This window comes from Nothobranchius furzeri, chromosome 15, assembly GCF_043380555.1.
Source record: "Nothobranchius furzeri strain GRZ-AD chromosome 15, NfurGRZ-RIMD1, whole genome shotgun sequence".
NCBI lineage: Eukaryota > Metazoa > Chordata > Actinopteri > Cyprinodontiformes > Nothobranchiidae > Nothobranchius > Nothobranchius furzeri.
The window spans coordinates 28,403,317-28,427,743 of NC_091755.1; the positions used below are offsets into that span (position 1 = coordinate 28,403,317).

Here is a 24,427-nt window from a genome sequence, read left to right on the forward strand (position 1 = left end):
GCCCATCAGTCTTTTTTGTAGGGCTGCACTTACAGCACACTTTTTCTTGCCGAAAAACCATTGGAAGCGGTTGCTTTCTTTCTTTTCGACATGGTCGACGGAAACCTACTTTTCACCTATTTCAGCTTCTTAACTTTTTAAAAAATCAATTAATCTAGTAGTTCAGCTAGGCTGTCGGAGCGTGGAGTTGACCAGAGAGTGGAGCCTGATGTAAATGTAGCAGTGTGAGTGTCCTGTCACAGTGTCCCGATTGATCATGCGCCCTGGCTACTTGGTCAAGAGGATGTCCCTTTGGCTGACTGGTTAGAGCATGACTCTCACCTGGGAATCTGGGGATCGAATCCCGCCCGGGCCCTCGTTTCTCCACCCTGCCCACACTTATGGGCTCGACACACGGGAGGCGACAAACGACCAAGATCAGCGAAATTTGTCGCTGTCGCTTTTATTACCTGTCACACGGGAGGCGATCTGCGGCAGCGGCCAGCGGCAAGCCCGTCTACGCGTTGGCGAAATCGAAACTTCCGTTGTTTTGTTTGGCTGTGTCAGGTTGGAGGGAATTAAGGTGATTTAAGCGGTTCAGAGTTAATAAAGCGGTAGATATGATGTTTCACAAGGTGCTGCTAGAGTTATGTGAAATCTTACTTCTGATTTTACTATATAAACATAATAATAATCAACTTCTCCTCCATGTTTGCTCGGAGGTGTACGGAGCATCCTGCCCGCTCATTGGTCAGTGAATGAAACCTCCGCTGATTGGTCCTCTCCCGAGCGACAGCGATGAAAAGTTGAAAATGTTTCAACTTTCTGGGATCGCGTCGCTGGGTCGCACGTGCACGACACGTGCACGAGTGCAAACTTTCACACGCACGTTTTTCGCGTTTCGCTTGGTAGGAGGGAGACCCGCAATTATCGCTTTGTCGCGCATGTCTCATTGAAAATGAATGGAGGAGAGGCGATGTCGCCTCCCGTGTGTCGAGCCCATTAGATCGTAAACGTGAAAGTGGAATTTCCGTGCGATCAAGGTCAGATCAAACCGGCAAATGACATCTTTGATGGCATCTGAAATCTGTGAAATTTGTAATTCTGGGGGGAAAAATCTAAATACTTTTAACGTTTTGATCTATTTTCAGTCGGCAGGTTAAATTCTGCTCTCAGCCAGTATCAGCATGGACAAAACGTAAACATCAGTTAGCTCTTAAAAAGGCTGAATCGGATCTTAGATTATATCAGAATCTGATGCAGCCATATTCAATGCAAATAGAATATTATCCATCTTATAATCTAAATATTGCCTCTGTCAGTGTGCCCCAGGACAGCTGTGGCTACAACGTAGCTCATCACCACCAGGGTGTGAATGTGTGTTATGTGGATGACTGATACACTGGAGTCCTCAGACTCAGAAAGGCGGTATACAAGTGCGGGTCATTTATCATCCATCATGTGTCTCTTTGCCACCGTAGAGTCTCTGTCCCCATTTTAAATGTTTTGTACTGAAGTCATTTTGGTTTGATCCTGTTCTGGCTGCTAAAAGGAGACCTGGGGTGTATGAGAGTTGAGGGGTTGAACGGGACATGCTGGCTTCATGTCACTCACAGTGTCACAGTGAGTGGGTGAAGTGAGGAGAGAACACACAGTACTCTATGAATCATATAAGAGCAGGATAAACTAGGATTATGGTTTAATGCTTTTGACATGACTGAGAGGAACGGAGGACAAAACGTGAAACCAAACTGGAAATGAATGTTGAATTTTCACGTGTTTCTTAGCAAGTATGCATAAAACTTACTATGAACTCAAATGAGTTCAATAAACAGACTTATCATGGATATGAATGATGAGCAATGATCTCATCTATCTCTGTTTTGTTTTGATGACTCAGCAGATGGGAGTGTTTAGTAGAATTGGATGAATGCAGGTTTTTTTGATCAAGAGGTGGAGGAGACACAGCAGGCAGTGTTTGCTGCACCCTGGCTCTCAGATAGAGGGTTGGATGAGTTATTATCTCAATCGTTTTACGTGTAAAACATATGACACACTTTTGTGACATCAGTGTTCCTCTTATGTTACAGTTTAATGGCTCCTCTTCTAACAGAAGAGGAGCCATTAATGATCCACATCTCATCCATGTGCCGAAAATACATCGGCACATGGATGAGATGACTGAACAGCTGCAGAAATACCAGGTAGGGTTTAGTTTTTACCGGAGCGTTCAAACTCATGGCCTTATGAGTCAGTTTGGCTTTTTAAGGGGTGCACTCTGAAGGAGCAGGCAAGGACAATTGATTAAAAAGCTGATGATGAAAGCCTCTTGAGAGATCTCTTTGTCTCCAGGTAAAGTTTCTGAAGACGCTTGGTGCCTCTGTGCTCATTTAAAAAGAGGTGATGGCAGACCTCAACCTGAAGGTGGAGAATGTTGCGAAGGGAAACAAAAGGTAAAAAGAAAGTTTCACCCGTGCAGCTATGCATCAGTTAAATATTTCACCAACCTTCCAGTGTGTTGGTTCTTACTGTTAACAAGGCACTGACACTGAGGATGTTTTATGTAACATTTGAAAACAAACGGAGTGCCATCTGCTAATGCCTTCCACCTTCTGCAGGGTGCAATCAGAGCTGAGGGAGTCTGACGGGCTCCACTCTCTGCCCGGGACGTCAGGAGCAGAGAGTGTCAACATCGAAAGCCTCCAGCAGCAAGTTCAGCAGGTCCGTGCACATCTAGTCTTGGTGTTAAAGCTCTTCTAGATGAAGCATTCAGTCACAGAGACAGCAGTAGCTCAGGTAGAGCAGGTTGACAGTAATCAGAGAGGTGCAGGACTGATCCCGGCTCCCACCAGAGAATGCTGCTGTTGTGGTCTTGGGCGAGACGCTTAACCTATCTCACCTGCTGGTGGTACTCGGCAGCCTTGCCTCTGTCAGTGCACTCCGGCTATATCATAGCTCATCATTAGCAGCGTGTGAATGTGTGCGTGAATGGATGAATGATGCACTATAATGTTAAACGTTTTGGAGTCCTCTGACGCTGAATGGTGCTACACAAGTGTGGGTCATTCAGTTATTAATGTGCATGTAATGTTTCAGGTCAGTTTCACTTAGCAAATATTTTCTGTTATAATCTTTTTTACACACAAGGACAGAAGTGACTTACAGACATTTAAACAAAAATAAAAACTAGGTTCACTAGTGCTTTTAAGTCATCACAATAAACTAAATTAGTTGGAAAATAATTAGCAAAACATCACTTATTTCCCCTAATTTACCTAATCAGTTTGCAGACCAGAAGAATAGTTGATTTTTTTTTTCTTTCATTCATTTTAGGTGCACAGCGTAACTATTAGAGGTGCTGAAAAAAACCGATTCAAGTCTGAATCGGGATTCTTATAAAGATACAGAATCGATTCACAAAGGTTCAGAATCGATTCCAAGAACTCAAATATTTGGCATGTTACAGGTTTGAGATGTACTTTTTTGATCTTTGTTAGAGTCAGTACTCCATTTACTTGTATGGTCCCATAAATTGAGATGATTTATCTTTGAATCTGCTGATAAGAGGGCACTTGAATGTAATTTTTTTCCATACTCAGAAATTTGAGATATTCTCATATTTATTTTCTAAGTTGATAAATGAGTACTCAGGATTACTCATGTAACTTGTTTCTACACATACTTGAAAAGTATTTGACCGTATTACTTTCAAAGCTACTGTTAGGTAACTACAGATTTGTTATATTTTACAAGGTAAGCAAAAATAAATGTTGCCTTTTGGTCAAAAGATTGCTTCTGTTTACAGTTTTAGAATCACTTTATTTTATATTATAAATTTGCATTATTGGAGCATGACCAGTTTAAAGTCAAATAAAAATGTCCCATAACTTTAACTAACTTGTACAACAAAGTAGTTCATCCTGGAGCTGACTCTCTGTTAATACTGATTGTGAATCGATTTAAATTGAGATTGAGAATCGATTCTGAATCGAATCGGCACCGCAATAATCGGAATCGAATCAAATCATGAGTTGCTCTAAGATTAACATTCCTAGTAACTATATTCATATTTACTTTTTAAAGGTCTAAAATACATTTTGTTTTTTTATTCATTTTGTTATTATTATTTGTACTGATGCTCAGACCAGATTGGGAGTTTAAAATCATGCTAAATGTTAGCGGATTTCAACCAGCTGCTGATTTTTTTTACTGCGTGTCTAAAAGAACACTTATAAATCATCTGGATTTCAGTTTAACACTTTAAAGTGGTACTTCAAAAATGTTTTTATTATTATTTTTCATTGTAATCAGTCACTCTGAGTTTTTCATGTAGGCTGAACATGAAAATCGTCTCCTACACCTATCTCCTGCATCAGCTTCTGAAAGAAAACAGGCGGTGAAACTCTAGGATTAGAAAATCCTGACAGATCTACATCACACTGTCACTTAACATTCATGGACTTACCCATCTGGACTCATGACGGGGAAGGCTGATGTTGGTTAAGCGTCCAGGAAACCGTAGAGAATATCTTAATTAGTAGAAGCTAACTGTTAGCTTTAGCAACTTCACCACACAGCAGAGCTCTCCCAGGCTTTGGTTATTTGTGGAGATAAAACATTAACGTTGAGGAGCAAACCGAGTCAATGGTAGAGTCGTGCTGTTGTTAGCCAATCAGAGGAGAGATGTCCAAATATCAGAAAGTAAGTATCCAAAACCTGCCGTCTAAAGCGCTGATGTGGCTCACTAGGTCCTGAAACAGATGCACTGGAGCTTTTTTCCTCCAGAGTACGACTTTCAAGGCATTCATTTCTTCTAGAGACCGCTGCAAATGTATTAAAATATGACTAAAGGATCTATTTAATGGACTGAGAAACAAACAAATCCACATAAAATCTGTATATAAAAAATCTGTTGCTGCATTAAATGGTAAAAAATAAAAACGCAACCATGATATTAAATATATCAGCAGATAAGGTGATGCTGCATGTCTGAAGCACTCCTTATGGATTCTTAAATTGCCTCTGAGTCTTTACTGCGCTGCATCAGAGCTGGGGTCGGATGCAGGTGGATGCTGTGAGCATTCATCATGACTGGAAGTTAGACGGTCCGTTTACTTTTGATCTCGGCGTTCCGCTGAAAGCAGCGGTAATCTGCCACTCTGGCTTTTGTCAAAGTATTTCCTGAAAACTTTCAACCAGCTTTACCTTCCATAGCAACAGAAAGTGAGACATGTTGTGTGTGTGTGTGTGTGTGTGTGTGTGTGTGTGTGTGTGTGTGTGTGTTCAGAAGCAGGCCATGGAGCTGTTTGAATTGACAACTGAGGAGCTGGACCGGCTATATCAGGTCCACCAGAAGACCGTCTCTGAGATGCAGCAGCTCAAGGTTTCAACACCAAGTTGCAGAGTTTGCACATTACTTACTGCACAAATATAGAAAGTATCAAACTTGTCCATTTATTCACACTTTAGGTTTGTCCAAACTTCTGCCTTCTGCCTCCAGAAGGTCTTCACCTCTAGGCGGAGACCTTATCAGAGCAGCGGGGTTAATTAGAGTTGTTTGGTCCCAGATAATTAGGAGGTAATTGCTATAGCGGTTAACTCTTCCTGTTTTTTGCATTGCAGGATCAGCTTGACCAGTCCCAAAAGCACAATTCCGAACTCCTAATGACCAATCAGAATCTAGAGTCTGTAAGTAATGCTTAAATAGAAGTGTGTTAAATCGCAGCCTTCCAATTAGCCGTGAGATGGAAATGCTTTGCTGTTTTCTAAAACGAACCCTGCTCTAATAATGAATCTTGTGAGTGAGTGAGTGAGTCGGTTTCTGAATCGCTCTGGTGCTCGGGTACATTGGACTGTCAGCTTACCCGGTAATCCTCCATCTATCTGGGCTTTTTTCTTTTGCTGCCGTCCGCTACCGTGTCACCTGAACTCACAGGTACTTTAAAATCACACCTCTCAGGCTGTGTTTAAGAGGAGCTGACCTGACTTCCCTGCTGTGGGTATACATAAAACATACACACACATTTGGTGTGAGGAGTGCAGTGATACTATATCTCTCTAATGCATTTTTAATGTGTGGCTAAGCATTGGGCTCTCTCCTCGCTAGCAGCTTTCTTCACTGCCTGCTTGTGAGAACAATTAACTTTGTAGCAGCGACTGACTGACACCGGCTCCTCGGGCGGGGGTGGGGGGTTCTGAAGGGACAAAGTTTTACAGTAAAAGTTTTGATCAAAAGTTGGTTTGGACTTCATGTTTGGAGCCACGCCTCAAAAATGGCACTCCTGTCTTTCCTGCCACACACAGACGAACCAGCAGATCCTGACGACGGTGGCGGAGCAGAGCAGAGAAATCGTGGAGCTGCACTGTCAACTCAGGTAATACAAGCTACGAGTAGCTGCTGCAGCTGAGGACACGGCGATGCAAACCTAATCCGTAACATCACGTTAGCTCATTAAAGGTGTGAAACAAGGACAAACATATTTATGATTATTTCTGATTCTCACGGGTCCCTCTGAGTGTTTCATGCAGGCTGAACATGAAAATGGTCTCCTACACCTATCTCCTGCATTAGCTTCTGATGGAAAACATACGGTGAAACTCTAGGATTAGAAAATCCTGACAGATCTACGTCACACTGAGGAGTTTCCTGCTCCTCCACCCTACTGGTTGAAATTGGAATTAAAAAGGTCGTTAACAACTCTAATAGCACTAACAATGAGCTAACACTGACATGAGCCATCCATCTGTCCATTTCCGTCCGTTTATCCGGGGTCAGGTCCGCTTATCCGGGGGGGGGGGGGGGGGGGGTGACTGTTGTTGGTTTAGCGTACAGGAAACAGGAGGGAATGTCTTGGCTTGTATAAGCTAACCATTAGCATTAGCAACTCCACCACACAGCAGAACTCCTCCAGGCTTGTGTTAGTCGTGGAGATAAGACATCAGCATTGCAGAGCAAACAGAGACCAGTGCTAGAGTCGTGTTGCTGTTAGCCAATCAGAGGAGAGATGTCCACATATCGATAAATACAATCCAAATCCTGCCGTCTGAAGCCATTTTCTTCTCCAGCTGATTTGTTCTTCCTGAAACAGGCATATCTGAGACTTTTTTCTCCAGAAAATATAACTTACAAGGCATTGCTTCTAGAGTCAGCTGCAAATGTATTGATTAAACGAGTGATCGACCCCCTAAAGCTGTCTTTTAAAGGCTCGGTTGGTGTTTGAAGCACAGGAGCTTCACTGTAGTCCCTTAATTACTTTAAACAAGTGAAATCCAGTCCTGATCCCTGATGTCTGCTGTCCGTCATGTCTCCACTGAATCAGAAGTGTTGGACAAGGGAGACACATCAAACACTGGTGCCCAACACGCATTTGTGGTGTTATTTTTCATTTTTGCTCCTTAAAATAGACATATTAGTAAAACATTGAACTTAAAATGTTCTGAAGCATGACTCTACATCAACAGACAGTTGGAGAGACAGAAAAATCTGAATTCTAGAAATCCTATTGTTGCCCTCCTTCTCAACTCAACTCAGCCTTTATTTATAAAGCACCTTAACAGGCATGAGCATGCCACCAAGGTGCTGTACAACAAAAGAACAAAACAATAAAACATATAGCGCCACAGACATAATTAAAATCACAAATAAGAATTACAAAATATAAAACATTAACAATTGCTAACCCACAAAATTAAAAGCCAGATCATAAAAGTAGGTTTTGAGCCTCATTTTAAAAACTGCTACTGATGGAGAGTCCCTAATAGTTAGGGGCAGTGCGTTGCACAGTTTCGGACCCGCAACAGAGAACGCCCTGTCCCCTCTCAACTTCAACCTGGCCTTAGGAGCCACATGTAGCAGCTGGTTCTCAGAGCGGAGTGACCGGGCCGGAACATATGGCTGCAGCAACTCCGTCAAATAGGTTGAAGCCACACTACTCAGCGCCTTAAACACCATTAAAAGAAGTTTAAAACGAATTCAAAAATCAACAGGTAACCGGTGGAGAGCAGCCAAAATGGGTGTCACGTGTTCATGCTTCCTTTTGTTGTCCAAGAATCTTGCTGCAGCATTCTGGACAAGCTGCAGCCGGGTTACAGTACCCTTACTTACACCAAATAAAACGGAATTGCAATAGTCGAGTCATGAGGTACTAAAAGCATGAACAACAGTTTCAAGGTCACGTCTAGATAAAAACTGCTTTACTTTAGCCAAACGTCTTAAATGATAAAATGAAGCGGATACTACAGTACCCACATTAGCATCCATGCAGAATGCACTGTCCATCTTCACGCCTGCTGAAACACCCAAATAGGAGTTCAGTTCACCGCAGTCTACATTGGAAAAATCAACATGTCCGCTCGGATCAAACAACAGTGCCTCTGTTTTTTCCCCATTGAGACACAGGAAGTTTTCTGCCAACCATATCATAATTTCTGCCAGACAATCCAAATAAAAAATGTATTGTGTGATCACCGGCGCCATCTAGAGGCAAGTACAACTGGCAGTCTTCGGCATAGAGATGGAATCCATTTCCAAACTTTCGTAAAATGTCACCCAATGGGAGAATATTAATTGAAAACAGCAAGGGTCCCAGTATTGAACCCTGCGGTATCCCCCATGGCAGATGTGAGAAGCTCGATGAGAAGCCACCCATCCTCACTGGCAGACGGCAAGCCGATGACACTGGTGCCATATTGCCCCAAACTCTCTGTTGGCATCTGGCATCTGTTGGTTCTTCCACGTGGTGTCCTTGTGTCCATGCTAACATGGCGACCCAACAAATCACAAGCCTGCTTTCAAAACGACGTGACCATTTTTTTGTTCGTTTTCTGTTAAATTGTTTCTGTCGGTTGCACGGCCCGGGATGCGGCGTTCTTTAACGTTGGCGTTTCCTTTCTGTACGTCTATAGACAGGCTCAACTCCTAACAGCCACCAACCAAGTGGACAAGATGACCACACTGTGCAGCATTTTCCAAGAGAACATACGCAGGAGAGTGAGTGAAACGCGTTTCCTCGTTTATTAGCAGCGAGTTTTTAGTGGATAAATGAGTGTTTATTTTGGATCACACACTGATGTTCGGCGTAAATGTACACCATTCCTTTATGGATGTAAAAGCAGAGTTTGGGCATTGCTATGGGAACCATTATGAATAAAATGATGCACCTGTTTAGATATTTGTCTTTGTAATCAGGAGGAAGATGTTGCAGAGGCTCAGACACGCAGAAGTGTTCAAGCTGCTGAAGAGGCCGTCATGCAGAAAGATCAGGTGACTGCGCGTCTCCAGGCCCTCTGCTTGTTTATTACTAGCTGAGTATTCCCAGCTTCAACGTTCTCACAGCCCAGCACGCTTCCCACTGAAACAGCTTCCTGTCCTGACGTGTCCTGTAATATTTAGGTCAATTTAACCCTTTACAGGTGACCAGAACTCTGTGATAAAGTTTTGGCAAGGGAAATTATCATTTGTTGCCATTTTTGAGGTGTTTATAGACAGTATGAGTACAGTAACATCAACAGATAATACATAAAACCCTTATTTGGTCAGTTTTAGCCTCCATGAAAATCTGAGCGATTCAGTCACTTTTTGGCAAGTAAAATGCCATTTTAGTTGTCTACAATTAAATCATCAATAAAGAATTTAAAGATATTTTGAGGCCTTTCTTATAGGTAAACAGGAGGGTGTAGTCTCTATTTGACAAGTGACAATCTTAATTTTATGTGCTAAAGTGCTTTTATCTTGTTTCTTTTAAATAGAGCAAAGTAATGAATAGATAGTAACCTACACAGTGTCATTAAAGCCAAAGCTTGATCAGTTTAAATACTATTTTTCAAGTAAAAATGTGCCCCAAACTAAACTGTGGCTCCATGTCAAGTGGACTAAAGAAAGGAAGGGGGAAAAAATCAAATCGCTGGAGAATTGTTTATTTACATTTATACAACGTTTACATTCAATACAGGGCACCATTTTACATTGTTTATTTGTTTTTTAGTATCAAGGCTGTAACATAAAGAAAGCCAGTTCTTACCACAAACCATCTTTCAATCGCAAATATTGCAAAAAGGATTAATATATGCTCATTGTGAACGTTTAAGACAAATATCAACACTTAAAACAACTTCCGAACTGGAAAAAACTAATATCCACGATAAACATCTGTTTAAGTACCGGAAGAGGTTATCTCTGCTTTCTGAATGTCCATATTGCTAGATATGCTGAGTTTTAGGGCGAAATCCTGGGGAATTTCGTCTAGAAATGCAATTACCCTAACCGTGCGCGATCCCGCGGTGGCTAATCGTTTTTTGGCAGCGAGTCGATTTATGGCACAACACCGGCAGCTACTACCCACTACCCCTCCTCCCAGCTCCTCCACGTCGCAACGTCTGTGGTCACGTGACGTCACGTGGCAGCAGTTGCAAATCGCTTGAGTTGTAGAAAAGTTTGACAAGACCGAGAATCCCCAGGAACAGCTGTAAACGAAAAAGAAAATTTAAAAAAAGTGTAGCTGTCAAACTCGCTTTAGTATTTTCTGAGAACAAACGATGGACTCCGTGGCCCAGGTATGCTTCGTAGACATGAAAAGTCGCAGCGGGTTTTTAGGCGTTAATGGAGGATTTCGTTTTTTAGCTAACACGCCTACCTCTTCATGTAGCCCTACAGCGATCTGTTTTATTTTTCTTCTCTTTTCTGTTTTTCTTCAGAAAGTGCTGACCTCCGGATTCAGTCTCGATTTTGGACCACTGAAGGAGCCTTTGGCCTTCATCCGTTTACTAGAATGGGTGAACTTTAATCTCTTTGCTTTCTCTTTGGTGTTCTGTATCTGTTCGTCGCTGGTAGCAAAACGCTCCCCACAGATCGGGTAAACTGTTGGTCTCGTGACCTCTTTCAGCCACCATAGGAGAAAACTCGCTATTGTAACTGCAACACCCTCCCTGTCGTGAAATGTAGCTGAACAGTAAATAAATGTGTTTCAGACTTGTGTTAACAGCATGTTTATTGAATGCAAACTTTTAATTTCTACACCTCCTTGCTTTTATTCTGAGGTTTTATGCGGTAAAACATAATTCTGCACAACATTTTTGTGGAAGTTTGTGATTAAGCTTTCCTGTCAGAAGAACATGTGTTTGATCAGCACTCTTGAACATCCTTGTTGGCCAACTGTGTTTCCTCTTATCTCCCCTCTCTTTTTACAGCTGTTTTCCATATTTGCCTTCGCCACAACTGGAGGTTATGTTGGCTCAACCAGTTTCACTATCGCATGCCATGGAGGTTCAAACGAAGAAGTACCAATAAACTTCAACTACCCGTTCAGGTGTGTGTAAACAGCAGGTGTGTCTCTTACACATAGAGCCTTTCTGAAATATCTTCCCTCTGTTTGTTTAGGTTATTGGATCACACCTATATGGTCCCTGACTGTACCGACAACAAAACCAGCACCGTTTACCACTTGGTTGGAGACTACGCATCCAGTGCCCAGTTTTATGTCGCTGTCGGAGTGTTAGCCTTCCTCTACACCATCGCCACACTAGTCCTGTACCTGGGTTATCAGCACCTGTACAGAGAATCAAATCGTGGACCCATCTTGGTATGTTGATTCTTTATTACTTGGATTCTTACAGGTGATATAGATCATGTGCTTTAGTGGAGTAAACGTTGTGTCAGCTGACGACTTTCAGAAGGTTGGAATCTGACTTGAGGTCAGCGAGAGAGCATGTAACAGAGCTGTGAGAGGGAATTACTGGGAAGGGTGTGGCTTTTCCAGACAGTCCACATGTAAAGTAAAGCTATTCTCTAATTATTAAAAACCTTCTCTAGGTTGCACGGCTGTAAAATAATACAAAGATATATTGTTGTCATGAGTTCATAATGCATGTGATTGCGATGAAGTGAGGTCACAACAACAACGTGAATCTGTTGCTTACTAAAAACACGGCTCCAACAACCTTCCTAGAGCTATTTTCCTGCATTAATTATAAACATGTTTTATTTGAATCGTGGAATGAATTATAAATATTTTCTACAATCCTTTACAGTTGGTGTTGTTAGATGTCACTGAAAGGTGCTGTTCCACATTCATTCCATAATTAGTTTTTAAGTTAACGTATTCGATTTTGTGCAGTAAAAAGTGTCCATGTATGCTTCATTAGCATCGCTTTAGAGTGTTGATTTTTACGCTGATTTTTATGGTTTTGTGTTTGGTAAGGATCTGTTGCTGACTGCAGCCTTTGCCTTCCTGTGGTTGGTGTCTTCCTCTGCTTGGGCCAGAGGTTTGACAGATGTGAAGTGGGCCACCAGTCCTTCACATATTATCACTATGGTTACGGCTTGCAAGGACGCCAACACGTGCACCCCTGGAGCCACGCCTCACATGGGCCGATTAAATGCCTCTGTGGTGAGTCGCTTGGGGGGGTGGGTGGGTGTGCAGCTCTTGTTTTGGTTTTAATTCTCTCTCGTGTTTTTTTTTTTCCATAGGTGTTTGGTTTCCTTAACCTCGTCCTGTGGGGGGGCAACTGTTGGTTTATTTACAAAGAAACGCCTTTCCACAAATCAGCCAACCAGCCAGCCAACGTGGAGGGGGGAGCTCCGCCCTCATAACCACATGGCTTCCTCATCTCAGGATTGTTTAACGTCTAAAAGCGAATGCCGTTGTGTTATTATTTTTTTGACCTTGACTGAAGTTTAGTTTTTCAGGAGAAGCTGTTTTTGGCTTTAAATGTTTGGAGAGCAGACGTGAAATTAAAGCTGTCCAAACTATCCTAATGAATGCTAACGTCGTACACACGCTAACGTCGTACACACGCTAACGTCGTATAATGTGTTGAGTTTAATGAAGACATTTCTCCTTAAGGTTCATGGTAAAATTCTAACAGCTTTCTATCAAATTTAATGTGCCCCCTTTCACTAGAACTGCATTTTTGTTTTTGGGGGATGTTTCTACTGATCTTTTCTGCCACCGATCCTCTATAAAAACTCAGGGCTATTAAAAGGTAACTGATCTATTGAAAACATGTGTGTGTTTGGAATTGGAACAGAAGTAGAAAATAACTTTAGCCCAGGGCTCAAACATTATAAAGTCCAACTGTTGATGTGAGATTATTTTTATGAAAGCAGTTTGATTCTCTCTTTACTGTAATAAGTTTTCATTATCTCATGTTACTGTTATATTTGTAGTTTAGGACAGCAGTTAATGGTGAATGCTCCTTTACTTCAGTGAGTTGTTGCCAAACATATGTATTATTTTGAGTATTTGAGTGTTACAGTGATGTTTCCTCAGCTAGGTTTTGTCTTTTTTTCCAAGTACCTTTTAAGCAGCTCTTTACTCATTGCATGCTTTTCATCCTCTTATTGCTTTCTCTTGACCTGCTCTTTTTGATAAGGGACATTATTTTACTTATGAAAACACTCCTTAATTCTACTAGTTCTGCTTTATCTTTACTTTGTAGATCAACAACTTTACAGAGCTCTGCGGTGTGCTTGTGTTTTTTTGTTGTTTTTTTTTTCCTAGATCTACCTGGTGGTTCAGTTAAAATCTCACAAGTGAGACTGGATTCTGGTTCTGGTGGATGTACCTTTGTCAAATAGTGTGCATGATTTAGTCACAGATTTACAAAAAAATAAAATAATAAAAGCCTTTTGATAAACCTACACACTAATGTCCTGATGTGAAATATTCAATAAAAAAACTATAGGTGTGTGTTAATGAGCCATATCTGTATTAATTATAAAAAACAGACAAGAGTTTGGCTTAGTCTTTATATTGTTTAATTTTTAATATTTGACTAATGGTTCTCCGTTATTGTATTAAAGCAGTTGTAATTAGCTTGCTAACAAACAACCTCAAATAAACTGGTCAAAAATAAACAAGTTGCTATGTTATTTTTGATGCACGCATTCATGTCTCTCAGGTGAGTTTAAGTGTTATGTAGTTATGAGTCACCTTCTAATTCTCCAGTTTTTTATAATTTTAATTGTTCCAAACTACTAAATGAAGAGTCCCATTTCCTAACACAGGCCATTTGAACTTGTTCCTCCTGTGTCCGGAGCGTGCACAGAGCAGGTGCATGGGTATTAGTCAGAATCATATCTATCAAAAACATACACCTATCTATTGCCTTTTACCTTTTTCCATTGCATAAACATTTGCAAAGCCATTTGTTATGATTACTGTATTGCACTGCCTTCATGTGCCACAAGATGGCAGTAACTCATAAATTAACTCTAAAATCACATGAAGATTCAAATTATTCAAATCTGTAAAACAGGTAAAGTAGTAAAATAAATAGATTTGAAAGAAACATGTTATGGGGAAACGAGTTTAACACATTTCTGTATTTCTAGTTGTCATCATTGCACAATACTATTAAGATAGTGCTGATTTAAGGCAATAAAAATCAAGACAACACAAACATTACTTTGTTTTTATTTGTTAAAAGGATCGTATATATTTGTACTTAATGCCTAGTGGTTTGCACCCATCATGCAGCCACAGAAGCCTTTAAGCATACCATGCAAAGCCATAATTCTTAAGCCGTGAGGCCTTTCTGTTTTACAGCAACGACCGAGAGTCTCAGCCTTGAAGTTATAGCCAATAAACGCTCTGCTTTTAAAACTCCCTTTGTGTCCCGTGGACACACATGGTAGCTCTCTGTGAAAGCAGAAAGCATTTTCTTTTTCACCTTATCACCTCATGGTTGCTTCTCTAATAGCTTTGAGTGGAAATATAGCTGGAGAACCAAGAGTGCCTGGTTGTCTTCTCTTTTAGAGCAGAATGGGGGGCAAAGAGCACTGATCTAAAAATCACAGATCTGATACATCTGAATTTATTCATTTACAGTAGAACTGACATAATCCTGAGAAGTCTAATGAAGCAATACAAACTTATGGAACTCACAAGAGATCTCTCATTTCTCCAATCTGACATAACAATCTGGTAAAGCACTGTGTTTACATTGCTTATGGCTTTTAGATCAACATCTAATACTGACTGAATAGATCCAGCGGCTTAGGCTACATACGGTACTCACTGCCATTTGGAATGCATCATCCTCATTTGTTTAAAAACTGTCTCTATGCATGCAGTTTTTCATTCATATTCACCGTTCAACCATGTTCTTCCTATAAATAAAGCAGGCCCCGGCCCACCCTGCTTAAAAATGACATTTATAATAAGACTTGGATGTTTAAACAACTGACTGAAGCACAGAAGTGGACAAAATGCAAAATGAACAATATTAGAATACAAGAATACAGTCAGTACACTGGTAGAACAGTTAATCAGTACTAAACACAGTGAGTATCAATACATTTATATATATATATTGTTAATGTAGATATACAGGAACGCTGGATCATTTTGGAGGGAACTAAGCCAGTCTTTTCCTCGATGTTAGGATCTTTGCAATAATTCATCACTATACAGAACAACAACATGTATCAGTGAGTGACAACACAGAGACCACTGCAGCCACAGCAGATTTAGTAAGATGGACACTGTGCTCTTGCAGGAAAACACACCTCCACACAATTTACCGTGCTGCTCCACAGACACCGTCTGTGACTTCAGCTGACCACAGCTTGAAATCTGATGAGGGGACTTGCACATATAATAAACCTGTAAAGCTAAAACCCCTTTTACACAAGACATGTTCATGGACAAATGCAATCGTGCGTGCTAATGAAGCTAAATGCGGCTTTATTTAAATGTCTCTTGGTATTTTTTGCTGCTGTCTGTTTCCCCACCTGGTATTTCGATGTGTGACAGAGTGAAATGATTCACACTCCACCTCTCTGACAAGTGTGACTTCCTTTTCCCACCCACACAGGAGATGCTGTGGTGCACAACAACAGTTGTGAATTTTCCACCACATCTTTATAGCGTGTCCCCCTCCCCCCCCCCCCCATTGCACCTAGAAATGTGTAAATTTGCCTTTAAAGCTTGTTAATTGAAAATTTTGAGATTTTTTTTGTGTGTTTCTTGAAACTTTTGATCGAAGGCATATCATATTCACAGATTGTGAAGTACTTTCCAACTGTGTGACTCATTTGGAGTGAAAATGTTCAATAAAAGCTTCAGGCGTTTCCCTCATCAACAAATTGCAGGCTGCTTAAAGGGCATCGCATTTATTTCCTGGCTGAATGATGGCTTTTGAACTTAAGAAGTGCGGCTTCGTGGTGACAGAGTAACGCAAACAAAAGTGAACACATCTGGGCTGAACCGGTTGCTGTCGGTATACACGGAGCCAGAGAAAATGCCTTTGTGTCGCCGTGACTCACGGTAACACATCAATCCTCTCCAGCTCAGACAGTCACAGACAAGAAAAGCAAAGAGAAGCTACCTCCTATCAAAAAGTGCAATAAGCATTTACGTCAGGGCGGACTTGTTGTATTGTGATACGAACACCGCACAGTTTAATGGCTTATGCCAAGGTGCTCTTGTTTGAACATTGTGATTAGAATATGCACAGCACACCAGGCGTCTTGCATGGTCAGTTAGTTCTACAGTATTGATACAAAGAACCATAAAAAAATATCATTTCGCATGTTGCTCCAAATTTCCTGTCAGAGGCTACAATGCTGAAAGCGGCTTTCTTATCAGTAATGGACAGTCTTATCATTATTATTTATAAGCTTATTCCAACAAGATACCATTAAGGTTTTTAAGATTACTCAGACTAATGCAGGGCTATTAAATTCCAGGCATCCAGCACATTTTAGTGGTTTCTCTGCTCCAACACATTTGATTCAGTGGTTGAATCACCTGTGCAGCAGCTCATCAGGCCCCGCAGAAGCCTGTTAATCACCTGCTGATTGAAATCAGGTGTGTTGAAGCAGGGTTAAAGCTAAAACGTGCCCTCGAGGCCAAGAATTGAATAGCCCTGCTCTAATGTTTTCCTGCTAAAATAGAACGCATTATCTTCTAAAAGCAAGTGTGACGCTGTGAACCATCCAACAAGCATGATCTCAAACTGAACGTCACTCCTTATCTATGGTGTCTGAATATGAGTTTTTTATTCAAACTGTGAAAAAAAGATGCATCTTTTCTGTATCTTTGAGCTTTTTGCACTGTAGCTAAGAGTTTAACACCCTGGTGACAGAAAGAGATTACATTACTTGGCCAAGAGGCAGATTTAACAGCAAGTGGCGCCTCAGTGGACATGAGCCAGAGCCCAATTTGTCCTTGTAAAGACTCTGGCACTTGTCTGTATACACAATTCAGACAATATGTTGATAATCAGTCCAAACAAAATACTTCTTCACACCTTCTGTGTATCTGGTGGAGAATGTTCACATATTCTACTTGTGCCAGGCTGCAAACCCCAACCCTAACTCTAGCTATATGCATAAATGAGAGTTCAAATTAATGAATTTTGAGCCTGCGTTTGGTTCCATGAGTTAAATAGTAGACAAAAAGGAACTGGTTAGCATCTTTATATGTTAGAGATAGGAGAAGTTCCTATTTCCCTTGCCTTAATCACAAATATCAGCCAAGAATCTCATATAATGGGGTCCTTATGGCATGCTGCTTTACTTTATATAACTCAAGGTGAACGTCTCTTATATTCAGAGCTTATATTCAGTCCCCATGTCTGCTCTGACAGAGGAGAGGCAAAAGTATCTACACTCTAAGATACAACAGTCTGTTCTAATCCTAGGTAATAAATATAATTATGAGTCTACCAAGGGGTTGAAGTTAAATCAGATGTGACCAGTTTTCCTCAAAATCCATTTTCAATCTGCAAATCTTTTTCAAGTCTCACACTTCCTGAATGCTGATAACTACATACCAGTTTCTCTCATAAGATTCTCTGTTTCCACTGTCCTCTGACACTGCCGCCCCTTCACAGTATGAGTAGTAATTGCTACAAATTAAAATGCTGGAAAAGTCCTGCTTTGTGTCCTTTTTTGACAAGAAGACAGCTCTTGTTTTGAAATCCCTTTGTGATATCAGGGTCCACTTGCCAGAAACTGCAGACGGACATCTGTCCAGTGTGCTTCCCACACAAGGTCACAGTCAGAGTTTACGTTAAATAAATAATGGCTCACATTTGCAGCAAGTCACGCTGCATCCGTTCTCTCATCTCAAACAACCATGGGAGTGTCTGAGAAGACAGAGCTAATGGACTCTGCTACTGATTTCTTTCTCTTCCCCTTCATTAGAGAACCAGCTTCTGCATCCTGATCGTCCTCATCCTCATCCCCGTTGGGATTCAGCTTGCCATTCTGGCCCTGCGAGTCTTTGGAGTCCATGAACGCCACGTGCCTGTTCAGCTCGGCTTTAAGCGCTGGGTCCTCATGGGTTGGAGTGACGCTGAGCATCGAGGAGTGGATGCTGTCCTCACCCCGAGTCTTACCCTTGTTAGGGCAGCAGAAACAGCGGCATGGCGTCAGGTAAAGGTACATCAGCACCAGCACCACACTTGCCAAGCAGCCTACTAAGGTGGTGTAAGCTGTGTTTAACGTCTCCCCAGACCCATGCATGGTGAAGTTGTGCACCTTCAACACCACATAGATGGTCTCGTTAAAGTTCTCACTCATAGCAAAGCATGTGTAGGTTCCAGAGTCCTCGGACCGGACCGGACTTATCTTTAGGTTTCCATCTGGTTCGACCGTTGCTGACTGGTTGCTTCCATGAGAAACCAACACGTTCCCAGGCAACATCCACGTCTTCACCATGTTCCTGCGTCTGGTGTCACACTTAAGGTGTACTGTTTGCTCCAGATAAGTCTCTTCAGCTTCCTCCTTGAATGTGCTGCAGTTCATGCTTTCACCACTGAGATCAAAAACACCTACTTGGGTTTTCTGTGGACCAGGCAGAATACACGTGTGGTCGTCTTTAAAGTCCAAAACAGGGTTTAGTTTTCGGATTTCCCAGTGAGCTAGGAGGGTGTACAGATCACAGTGACACAGCAAAGAGTTGTTGTGGAAGTAGAGGCCGTTTTTAATCCAGGCGGGTAGTGTCCGGAGCTCATCAATGGGCAAAACCTTGATTTTGTTGGAGGACACATCCAAGAGGGTGAGCTTCTCCAGGCGGGATCTCTCCTTGATCAGCTCCATGGGAAAACGGGAGATCATGTTCTGGCTAAGGTACAGCTTCTGAAGGTTGATCATGGTAATGAAGGCCGAGCGGTCAATCTGTGAAATCTGGTTATTGTAAAGCAGGAGGATCTCCAGGTTGACCAAGGGCTCAAAAGTGAACTCGTCTAGCATCTGCAGTTTGTTGGAGGACAGGTCTAAGTATCGCAGGTGCTTCACATATGTGAACGCCTCTGATGAGAGGAAATGCAGATTATTGTGGTTGAGCAAGAGGTTATGGAGATTGGGAAGCTTGACCGAGGTCCACTCTGATCGGAGCAGAACTATCTCATTGTAGCTGAGATCCAGTACCGTGGTGTAGTGTGGCAGACCAGTTGGGACAACGGACAGATTCATCTTGGAGCAGCTAACTATATTTGAGGCGCAGATGCACATTTTATGGCAGTTTAGTGTAAATCCTGCTGTCTCTGGTAGCCAGAGGAACGCCAGCCAGAGAGACAGAAATATGGCCCATCTCTGACTCTTATTCCAGTGAGGTAATGTTTCCAGCAGGTGATCACCTGACCTGGAGGAAGGCAGCAACATGCTGAAAGTTGTGCTGAATCCCGGAGAGGTTTGCTATGAGCCCATGTTCAAAAAAAGAGCACGGAGAAGCAGCTGAGGGATTCCCAAGCACATTGCTGATTGAAGGCTGAAAAAGTAAAACAGAAAGATGATTTAGACAGGGGACAGACACTGCAACCTAAATCCTAGGAGGCTTTGGTTTATTTTTAAGGTAACTTATTTTCAAAAGATGTCTTTGGTTGTGATCAAGAGTAAGGAGTTTCAGGTTTGTGTGTCTTTGATGGAACATTCATGCTGAACCCACCGTCAGAACTGGGAAAGCCTTTTGGATTAAAGCAAACTCAAGAGGGCCAATGCCCCCCAAAACAACACATTTAAAACAACATACAATAAAAAGACACTTAGATTTTCCAATGAAGATTTAATCAACCTATGGGCTCTTTGTTAAAATTATTAAATGAGAACAGTTTTTAAGATGGACTGCAACAACTTGTCCCATGGATCCCGTAAATGACAAAAAGCTAGATAATAGATCTCAAGATCTTACATGACTTTCTAACACGTGGTGTTTGTGTTGTAAACACTAACACGCAGAACTAGAGGAACTTCAGAAACATTTAAAGGAGTGGATTACTCATTTAACCAATTCATTTGCAGTGGTCTCTAGTAGGAATGAAACTCTTGTAAGTTATTCTTGGGGGGAGGAAATATACTAGTGTACCATTTCTTGGACCTAAAAGTTGCACACATCATAGCTGAGCTTCAGACGGCATGTTTTGGAGTCTCATTTCCTGATATTTGGACATCTCGCCCCAGATTGGATAGCAGCAACACGACTCTACCATTGACTTGCAACATGGATGTTGTATCTCCACAAATGACACAAGCCTGGAGGAGCTTCTGCTATGTGGTGAGGTTGCTAATGCTAATGTTAGCTTAAACTAGCCAAGAAGTTCTCTGCTATTTGCTGGACGTTCAACAACAACAGGCCTCCCTGTCGTGAGTCAAGATCGATGAGTCCATGAATGCTAATGCACAGTGTGACGTAGATTTGTGAGGACTTTGCCATCTATTTTCTATCAGGAGCTAATGTTGTAGGTGTAAGAGACTATTTTCATGTTCAGCCTGCATGAAAAACTCACAGTGACCGATCATAATTAGAAAAAAAAACATTCTAAATATTTTTTTCAGCCAACCACACATTTAAGACAAAATTATATTGCTTCCTATAGTGGAAGGCTGCAGTAGGTTTTAGATCGCTCCATAAAATTACATTTTCCACGTTCAAACCCGTTTTGAGTCAAAATTGTATTCATCATTTAGCTTTAATGTGTGACTAAACATGAACTAGATGTAAACGAACATCCAATGAAAATTTCCTGCAAGTTCCTGTTCAGTATTTCCTGAGAAATTTAGTGAAATATGCAAATAAATAAATAAATAAATAAAATTTAAGTAACTAAAACTGACTGGATAAATTAAGTCCCTAAAGTCATTATGGAAATGTCCCTGTTTAGTCCTACTTGTATGTGTCTGCTTTATTCCGGACTCTTTGTCAATTCACAGAAGTATAAAACATTGAAGGCTATAAGATAAGATGAAATGAAATGAGCACAATACACACACTAAAGCACAAAAGACAAATAATCGTGAAAAACCAAAACAAGAGACAATAACGGTAGTGTGGAAATAAACTCCCTAATCTAAATCTGTCCTCACTTGCATTAAAGTTTCCCTGCAGCTTTGCGCGTCTATAAAACACACAAGCAGACAGGGGACTCGCGCTAACGCATGTGCACGCAGCTCCTAAGACATATCATTGATTTTCATGCCCGTATCTCCTCCTCGCCATTTCCTTATCTGCATAACACGCTCTGATACACAAGAAAGTCCAAAGGGGGAAAAAAGGCGCAACACGCAAAAATCATGCAAATAACCACGTCGTGCCATTCTGCAATGCCCTTGCCCATTTGTGTCAGAGCTGTGGACGCGTTGCATTGCACCATTCTGTTTTTTAAAGGGGGGAATAAAACTAGAGCGTACCACGAGCTGGTGAAGATGGAGAGAAAAGCACTTGCCTTCAACCGGGATGTAGCAGCGAGGCTGATTTCATCTGAACAGCTCCTCGTTTGTTTACAACGTTGCTGCAAACAAACAACTCCAGAGTGAGCTTCCGTGTGTGCTACTGAGGAGAACTGATGCAGGGAGGAGGGAGCTCTGCTGAGATCTTCTAATCAAAATAATCCCGCTCCACGAGGCATCCAGCAGCAGCCGGAGCAACAACCATCATTAAGAAATCCGGTTTTAGTCAGCTGACTGGTTTAACACAATATGTAGCCCCGAGTACGCACGAGCGATGAGACGTCTTTTGCACGTAATTGGCGCATTCTGGGCAGGTCCGGATTATGTCGGGTCTCATCAGCAGCAGTGGGGATCATTAAAGAACGAGCAGTCTGGAGATGACACGCTTCCTGTGGCTCCGCAGGCCTGATGCTGCTGCAGTGCTCCAGTCGTTTCTCGGCAGCGGTGATGCGCTCCTATTCAGAAGGTGCTGTTTACCAAGTGATCGCACCAAAGGCGCACTGAGAGGAAAAGTCCACCTCCAGTCAGACAACACAGAGCAAAATACGATGTCTTCATTTGACTTCTCCTATTTTTTATCTGAAAAATCATAAAGGTTTTGCCACAAATAGGATAACACATCTTTATTTATAAAAATGTCACCTTACCCAAACAGTTTTTATTCTGCCGTATTCTAATCTTCTTCAAAGATGTGGCTGACTAAAAAATTTTTTTTTTAATTATTATTCTGATTACAACTGGTCAATTGTAGTTTTTCAGGCTAACATGAAAACAGTCTTCTATTTTCATCACATTCTGATAGAAAATAGATGGTTAAGTGCTAGGATTTGAAAATCCCCACATTTCTGTGTCACTCTGTGAATTTGCATTCATAGCCTCGCCCATCTTGGCTCGCGCCTGCCCATGGGAAGGCTTTTTTAAGAAGAGTGTTGGTAATTGTCTTTGCAACATGCCTGAATGTGTTCTATTAACCAATCAGAAGCGAGGTGTGTGCTTATCATTAATAATAATGAGCAATCCGGCTGTTTTCAGCCCACCACCAGCAGAATTCTGCATCTCAGAACAGGAGCATCATAGCCTTTTTCTTTTTTGAATGACCCATAAGGCATTGATTTACACTAGAGAACACTGCAAATGTATTCAATAAACGAGTGAACCACACCTTTAACTTTGATCTGTCGTCATAGTTGTAAAATTAAACTAATGTTCCATTATCCCTGTAAATGAGGACACATTTGTTTTTAAGACAAGCACCTTAGGCTGGGGTTTCCTGCCTGATGAAGACACAGATCTCACTCAGATTTAGCGGAATAGATCCAATAAAACCATCACACTCTTCTCTCCTTCCTGTACATCATCTCTTACCATCTGACAGTCTTAACAGAGACTGCCTGTTCTGAGTAGTGCCACTATTTTTATTTGCTATATGTAGGTTCTCGGGCCTTATAGTGAGACTATGCAAACTGAAAAATTATTTTGGTGTATGATGAGTAATTCATGTGATTCAGCTGCGATTAAAGTATTACCAGGTGTCTCATCTCCTCACACAGACAGCTAGATTGTATTTATTTGCAGTCTTCTAGGGACCAGGAAGACAGCAAGGGAAAGTGAATTACTGTCTATGGTTGATTAACCCTAATATGTAAATTTCTAACCTTGTCTTTAGGGAATTATTGTGTGGATGAGTGCCTCAGGAGGGCAGGCAGCCATCAGTTTGTCCACTGATTTAAACACACAGAGCTCAGGCTGTTCCTACTCAGATGCTGTTTATGTCTTTGATCAGGTCGGTGCTGACTGTGCAGGGGGAAACCTTGTCACTTTTTATTCAACTGAATCCACCCACAGTTTGTTTTCTTTTAGATTGTTTTTCCTTTTGGGAAGTCTCTTGAACACACAGATTTGCAGAATTTCTTATCTTTGGCAAAGCTGTGAGAGTCGGCGCATTGCCAGTAAACTGCTAGCCTCCTACTCAAAGTGCCACTAGAAATCCTGCGGTAAATAAAGCACACAGAGACACGGGATAAGATTAAAGAAATAGTTCAGATCCTTTGAAGTTTAGGGAGAGTTAATATTTCACCAAATGCAGACAGTTTGTAGAAACAGTGACTAGATTGGACTGATAAAGCACACTAACAGCTAATCCAGGTGGAACCAAGACAAAAGTCTGAAAAGGTCACAGCAGTTCATGCACACAATATACATTTTATTATTGTTATGCATTTATTTACAAAAAAATCTATAGTTATTTACAGTAGAAATTGTTTGAGGTGCTGTTAGAATTACAGAATAATGTACAGTTGATGAAGGTCCACAAAAAGCTTTTGAATGAACCATTATGACATGTTTGAAACTTGATTTGCTTTAGGGTGGGATATACTTTCTTTTTTTAACCTTGCGTTGGCGCAGGCAACACGCTGCATCTTTGTTCACATACTTGCTGCTGCACAACACAGCATGTAGTATTGGAGTGTTCCACTAGGGGCGCACTAAAGAACTTAGACCAGGCCAGTAACTGGTTAATTTTGAGATCATGACAGAAGAAAGACAGCAGCGTTATCCTAGACAGTATTAAAATCCTCTAAACCAGAGACAGAGTCACCATGATTACTCTCTTGCTTGTTTTGTCAACTCCACCTACTGGTTACTCGTATGTTGCACCATTCGGACGCTTTGCTTTTATTTTGGGGGGCACGCTCAAATGACTTCTCAAATTAATGCAGTTCACATGTGGCAGCCATTTTAAACATGCGTAGGCGTCGTTAACAGCGAGTACATTCC

The 24,427-nt window shown here is 41.5% G+C and overlaps 3 protein-coding genes across 3 annotated transcripts; 2 read left to right on the forward strand and 1 right to left on the reverse strand.

Annotated features, from left to right (window-relative positions):
- Positions 1–2,296: 2,296 nt before the first annotated feature.
- Positions 2,297–9,480, forward strand: LOC107390795 (sodium channel and clathrin linker 1-like). The gene is made up of 7 exons (XM_015967723.3): positions 2,297–2,432; positions 2,598–2,700; positions 5,267–5,362; positions 5,602–5,667; positions 6,283–6,353; positions 8,884–8,968; positions 9,167–9,480. The coding sequence occupies exons 1-7, from the start codon at positions 2,383–2,385 to the stop codon at positions 9,284–9,286; spliced, it is 591 nt and encodes a 196-aa protein (XP_015823209.3). The 5' UTR covers positions 2,297–2,382; the 3' UTR covers positions 9,287–9,480.
- Positions 9,481–10,362: 882 nt separating this feature from the next.
- Positions 10,363–13,466, forward strand: sypl2b (synaptophysin-like 2b). Its single transcript, XM_015967721.3, has 6 exons — positions 10,363–10,530; positions 10,672–10,749; positions 11,164–11,282; positions 11,354–11,555; positions 12,174–12,362; positions 12,443–13,466. The coding sequence occupies exons 1-6, from the start codon at positions 10,513–10,515 to the stop codon at positions 12,563–12,565; spliced, it is 729 nt and encodes a 242-aa protein (XP_015823207.3). The 5' UTR covers positions 10,363–10,512; the 3' UTR covers positions 12,566–13,466.
- Positions 13,467–17,837: 4,371 nt separating this feature from the next.
- amigo1 (adhesion molecule with Ig-like domain 1) lies at positions 17,838–21,786 on the reverse strand. Its single transcript, XM_015967719.3, has 2 exons — positions 21,646–21,786; positions 17,838–19,694 (listed from the first exon to the last, which is right to left on the reverse strand). Exon 2 carries the CDS (start codon positions 19,586–19,588, stop codon positions 18,050–18,052), a length of 1,539 nt encoding a protein of 512 aa, XP_015823205.3. The 5' UTR covers positions 19,589–19,694; positions 21,646–21,786; the 3' UTR covers positions 17,838–18,049.
- Positions 21,787–24,427: the final 2,641 nt, after the last annotated feature.

Coding starts and splice junctions, on each gene's coding strand:
- LOC107390795 (XM_015967723.3), top strand. CDS start 2,383: ATGGCAGACCTCAACCTGAAGGTGGAGAATGTTGCGAAGGGAAACAAA. Junction 2,433..2,597: donor GTTGCGAAGGGAAACAAAAG/GTAAAAAGAAAG, acceptor CACCTTCTGCAG/GGTGCAATCAGAGCTGAGGG. Junction 8,969..9,166: donor AAGAGAACATACGCAGGAGA/GTGAGTGAAACG, acceptor CTTTGTAATCAG/GAGGAAGATGTTGCAGAGGC.
- sypl2b (XM_015967721.3), top strand. Junction 11,283..11,353: donor AACTTCAACTACCCGTTCAG/GTGTGTGTAAAC, acceptor CTGTTTGTTTAG/GTTATTGGATCACACCTATA. Junction 12,363..12,442: donor GCCGATTAAATGCCTCTGTG/GTGAGTCGCTTG, acceptor TTTTTTCCATAG/GTGTTTGGTTTCCTTAACCT.
- amigo1 (XM_015967719.3), bottom strand. CDS start 19,588: ATGTTGCTGCCTTCCTCCAGGTCAGGTGATCACCTGCTGGAAACATTA.